This window comes from Podarcis cretensis (assembly GCF_951804945.1).
Source record: "Podarcis cretensis genome assembly, chromosome: 1".
NCBI classification, from domain to species: domain Eukaryota; kingdom Metazoa; phylum Chordata; class Lepidosauria; order Squamata; family Lacertidae; genus Podarcis; species Podarcis cretensis.
The window spans coordinates 116,977,672-116,983,671 of NC_137170.1; the positions used below are offsets into that span (position 1 = coordinate 116,977,672).

Here is a 6,000-nt window from a genome sequence, read left to right on the forward strand (position 1 = left end):
CAAGATATTCCAATGCAGCCATGCCAAAGCTATGATTCAAGCAACTCAAAGGTCCTTCGGCTGTATCCAGCCAACAACGCGTTTGTCCCAGACATCACAACCCATGACCACAATTCTTCCACAGGCCAACTTAGAAAGAAAATGCATTTCCAGCAGGAGGGCCTTGGAAAACGGAATATGGGCCAACAGCTTTTATTTTGCTGATTCTTGCTCTGGAATGATACAGAGCTGATGACAAGTTTTTTGGGGGGGCAATTCCAGTATAAAAGGTAATAAAAGGTGGTAATGAAATCAGAGAGGGAAGAGAGTGTGCAGAAGAGGAATTTCTACTTGTTTTCATCTTTAAATGGAGCTTCTTGGGTTCATAGTAAGATAGGACAAGCTGAATCTTAGTAAGACATTTTCCCACATATATTTTGCTGCAAACCCACATTTAGTTAGCTAAGTAAAATGTAGCTGGATTCTAAGATCATCTCACATTGTCACTTATTTCCTTTCCTCTATCCTTTATTCCTTGCCTCTTTTATGGCAGTGTATGCTCTTGCAACTACTTTAGTCTACCTACCACATAGAAAGAAAGCAAAATTGTAGAGAGACAACATTTTTATGTGTGTGCATATAACATATTTGAAACCGGAAACTAACCCATGTTGAACAGAATTATTATCAGAATGCAGTTGAGAAGCAAATGGAACAGCTAAAACCTATCCCTGTGTTGTCACTAACCAATTCTTAAATTATTTTTGCTTTTAAAATACCCTAATCTTCTTTCCTTTGGGAAACCTGCTGCCAGTTTACAGCAGACCTTAATACTTAGACCATTTTATTTAATACAAAAATGTTACTGCAGCTTGTTCAGCTTTTGAACAAAATATTTTTTTACAACAGAAAGATGATTAAAAATAAGTCCAGGAGGGAGTTTTCTCAATAGGAATTAAGCACGGACATTATGATGCTCTAATATTGATGGCAACAAAATATGCCTTTTGCCAAAAGAAGAAGAAGAAAGGAATACAGTGATACCTCGGGTTACAGACGCTTCAGCTTACAGACTCCGCCAACCCAGAAATAGTACCTCGGGTTAAGAACTTTGCTTCAGGATGAGAACAGAAATCACGCGGCGGCAGCAGTTGGGAGGCCCCATTAGCTAAAGTGGTACCTCAGGTTAAGAACAGTTTCAGGTTAAGAACGGACCTCCAGAACGAATTAAGTTCTTAACCATAGAATCATAGAATCATAGAGTTGGAATAGACCACAAGGGCCATCGAGTCCAACCCCCTGCCAAGCAGGAAACACCATCAGAGCACTCCTGACATATGGTTGTCAAGCCTCTGCTTAAAGACCTCCAAAGAAGGAGACTCCACCACACTCCTTGGCAGTAAATTCCACTGTCGAACAGCTCTTACTGTCAGGAAGTTCTTCCTAATGTTTAGGTGGAATCTTCTTTCTTGTAGTTTGGATCAATTGCTCTGTGTCCGCTTCTCCGGAGCAGCAGAAAACAACCTTTCTCCCTCCTCCATATGACATCCTTTTATATATTTGAACATGGCTATCATATCACCCCTTAACCTCCTCTTCTCCAGGCTAAACATGCTCAGCTCCCTTAGCTGTTCCTCATAAGGCATCGTTTCCAGGCCTTTGACCATTTTGGTTGCCCTCCTCTGGACACGTTCCAGTTTGTCAGTGTCCTTCTTGAACTGTGGTGCCCAGAACTGGACACAGTACTCCAGGTGAGGTCTGACCAGAGCAGAATACAGTGGCACTATTACTTCCCTTGATCTAGATGCTATACTCCTATTGATGCAGCCCAGAATTGCATTGGCTTTTTTAGCTGCCGCGTCACACTGTTGGCTCATGTCAAGTTTGTGGTCAACCAAGACTCCTAGATCCTTTTCACATGTACTGCTCTCAAGCCAGGTGTCACCCATCTTGTATTTGCGCCTCTCATTTTTTTTGCCCAAGTGCAGTACTTTACATTTCTCCCTGTTAAAATTCATCTTGTTTGTTTTGACCCAGTTTTCTAATCTGTCAAGGTCGTTTTGAAGTGTGATCCTGTCCTCTGGGGTTTTAGCCACCCCTCCCAGTTTGGTGTCATCTGCAAATTTGATCAGGATGCCCTTGAGTCCATCATCCAAGTCGTTGATAAAGATGTTGAATAAGACCGGGCCCAAGACAGAACCCTGTGGCACCCCACTAGTCACTCTTCTCCAGGATGAAGAGGAACCATTGATGAGCACCCTTTGGGTTTGGTCAGTCAGCCAGTTACAAATCCACTGAGTGGTAGCATAGTCAAGACCGCATTTTACCAGCTTCTTTAACCTGAGGTACCACTGTACTATATATCAGGCATAGGTAGACTCAGCTCTCCAGATGTTTTGGGACTACAGTTCCCATCATCCCTGACTACTGGACTGTTAGCTACAGATGATGGGAGTTGTAGTCCCAAAGCATCTGGAGGGCGAGTTTGCCTATGCCTGCTATATATAAACAACACTAATCGACCTAAGGTAATATGTAAACAAAAGAGCAGATGTTGGAAGGCAATGGGGGCACAAGTAATTAGCTGATCTACAGTGCTATTTATTCATTTCCTATTGAGTGGTTCCCAAAAATGTGTGGTGGAAAAGATGGGGCAGTCGGCGCCCGCCCCCTCCACCAAGTCAACTTTAAATGATAGGCTGCTCTTGGTAAATAAGAGGTCAGCCAGGGGATAGGAAATTCATAGATTTTGTTGGGACTACATAAATTGCCTCCTACAATTCTTAGCATAGCTACTTCTTAACGTATCAATGTCCACCCATTCTTGGGTGTTTTTGCAGTGACAGTTCTCCCTCTCATGGCCTATTTCCCCACTCAAAGTCACAGGATGGTATTAGCCGTGGAATGAGGCACATACCTAGCCATGACACGGGGACAGTAACAGTTTTCTAGTAACACAAAATAGACACAGAACATTGTCAAACTTTATTTTGGGGCATGTTCCCCAACGAAAAACAAAACAAAATAATCCCCTGTTCTGATGTCTCTCTCACTTACAGAATAACCCCAGTCAGTTCAGCAGCACAGTTTCCTTTGGGTCAAATAAATGCTCCCAAATATAAATGAAACAGGGGCTCTTGCCTTGCCTTTATGGAGCCAAACAAAATGTCACAAGAAGCTCCCCTTTAAGAACATATACTTCAAGATCCCAGGCTTTATTTAACCTCTTTCCTGCTAATTAAACCTTCCCCCCCTTTTTTTAACCACAAGAACTTGCCCTAAATAGTTGCAAACCCAATCCTCTCTTTTTAATAAAAGACACCACGAGGCAAGGAACTAATGTTAGCGATTTGTCCCTACCGCCAACTTCCTGTCATAGGTCTGTAAGAGCTTGTTTGACGTGACAGATTGTTTTGCTTCGACAAACATTCATGTTAACCTGACTTGAAAACTGACTCTCTGCTTCAGGTACAAGAAGGGCCAGAAAGTGACTGGAGATGAGCACTTAAAAATCTCACACAAGGACACAAAGTATGCTTTGTTCATTGAGAAGGTGTGTGACACAGACGCTGGCCTCTATGTGGTCCGGGCTAAAAATTCTAGTGGCACTGTCTCCTCAAGTGCCATTCTCCATGTGCAAGGTAACAAGCCACCTATAAAAAGAATAGACTGGATAATCATCTGTGCCCTCTACTTGGTTGTTTCACTTGCGTACTGGCTGTTCACTTAGCACAGCAGCACACCAGCATCACGGGACTTTAACTTTCACACTTGGAGACGACAGCAAATGGCCGCCTTTCGCTGCACCTCACATCCCTTTCACCCCCTTTGGTTATGAGTCACTCTGAATACAGTGCTTCTGATATTAATATCACAGCTACACTGGTTGTCGTTATTCATTCATTACTATATCAATGTTACTTGGGGGTGGGGGGGGGAAAGAGATTTGTAAAGACACCTAGTAGGCTTTTTTGTGCTTTAGAACTAAACACAAGCAATAAAGAAGAAATGTATTATTTATGGGTTACGATTGGATTGCAGGCATCCACTTCAATTTATCTCCTGTTTTTGTTTTTTTTTAAAAAATAATAATCGTACTGTGAATGCTTTAATGAAAATCCACCAAGGTTTCATACACTTAGAATATTTATAGCATAATTCAAAGGGCTTTACTCCCATTGCCTCAATCTGTGCAACAACTCTGTAAGGTAGGATGGTATGGTTGCATTGTTATCCCCGTGTTGCAAGCCTGGAAGAATAGTGGTTTGCTTAAGGCCCACGTAGAAGCTTTTGAAAAGGGGATTTTCTGACTTGCAGCTCAGACACTTAAGACAATGCACAATGCTAGGTTTTGCCAATTTCAGATTGTATGTCAACTTGTCAAAGCGAGAAGATACGAAAATAATTGATGCATTAATCATTTTAATTCACTCTTGAATGTTTTCAAATAGAACAAGAAATTCAGAAAGGTGTTTAAAAGGAGGAGAAATGTTTGCGGGTGATGTGTAGTTTAAAACATGATAAAATATAAAGCAAATAAAATGTTAATGAGTACGCCCTTGCTAAAGTAATAAGGAAGGAGTAATACTTTTTAAAGCCAGTTAAGAGTCTGAGAAGGAATTTGCTTGGGAATTGCATTTCTTTTATTTTTAAATGTGGGAGCCAGAGCAACATTGTATTATTAGAATTTCTTGCCTTGAAGGATGTAATATCTTTGATTCATAGAATAATATATTGCCAGTTTTGACAAAGGTAAGGGGAGAAATGATGCTATTTAAAGAGAGAGTTCACCTGTACATTTTCACCAAATTCAAATGACAAGTTGATCATCGTTAATTCCTTCCGTTTCCTAGGAAGAGGAGACATACATATATGGTATCTATGTGGTTTAAAAAATGGTTGATAAATATTAGTGTAACTTTTTTTCTTGGAGAATAACTTTCTTCTTTCTTATAATGACTGCTTTGAGGGAAATTAAATTTTTTTTTAAGAAATCCAATCTCTTAAAAGAAAATTACAATATGAAAATAAATCTTCAAGTGCACAGTGTGCTGTGGAAAGAATATCTGTTACAAATGGCAGGGAGGGAGGGGGCATGAAGATGGAGGGAAGAGGAGTTTTAGCCAACTGGCTGCAGATTTATTAGAGACATGTAAAACTGAAAGGAGATCAGTCTTCTAGGCAGCCCTGTCCTTGAGGCAAAGAAAGCAGGGGAGGGAGGCCAGTTGATCCAAGACGACAACTTATCATCGTTCTATGAACAGAATATATTGGGCGGATGATGTGCTACACTTGTGGGCACATGCGCAGTAAGCCTGCCTCCAAGAAGCCAAGGCAGCAGGGATGCATAAGCAAAATTACCACAGTACAACGTTCTTGGATCAAAACACACCACAACTTTTATTGATTACAGATGTAAGTAGGCTTTGGCTTAGGCCCTGGGTATCCTGAATCATCCAGGCTCCTGATTGGGGGTCGGTTCCTGAGATAAGGTTGCCCTAAAGCATGCATCAGATAGAAGCAACTCCTCAGGACCACCAATTTGTTGAATGTTGTGGCCCTCAGCCCCTGTCTGGGTCTACAAACAGAAGCACCTCCCCCAGGATTCCTTTAATGGGATACCCCATTTCCTTGGAGAGGGAAGGCAGAGACTTTTATAACCCTCTCCTCCGCTGTTGACTCAGGATCCTATCCAATGCCTTAGTCAACAAAAGTTGTGATGATTGCTATCAGGTAGGCAGGCCCAATCTATTTGCAGGAGAAATTCCTCCCTGGCCCTGAATACGGTGGCTGAAACTTCCGTAGCAAGGTCATACAGCAAACCATGCTAACAAGGGTGGGAGATAAAACTCTTGACTGGCAACAGAATTTGGAGGCAGACCTGAATATATCTTGAGGGAAAGGACCTGAGTGAAGACTCCTGATGGAGTCCCAGTCAGTTCCGCCCCCTGAAGCTCTGTCTCCGGGCTCACCCGCAATTGATTGATTGGTGGGCGGGAAATTCAAATTTCCAATGGCCAG

At 41.9% G+C, this 6,000-nt stretch overlaps 1 protein-coding gene across 4 annotated transcripts in view; it reads left to right on the forward strand.

Annotated features, from left to right (window-relative positions):
* Positions 1 to 5,026, forward strand: part of CCDC141 (coiled-coil domain containing 141) — a 94,587-nt gene extending 89,561 nt beyond the window's left edge. For all 4 annotated transcript variants that reach the window (XM_079975790.1, XM_079975792.1, XM_079975793.1 and 1 more), the window contains one exon: positions 3,448 to 5,026. In XM_079975790.1, the coding sequence (XP_079831916.1) occupies positions 3,448 to 3,709 (262 nt within the window). In that variant the 3' untranslated portion in view covers positions 3,710 to 5,026. The remainder of the gene's footprint in view (positions 1 to 3,447) is intronic.
* Positions 5,027 to 6,000: the final 974 nt, after the last annotated feature.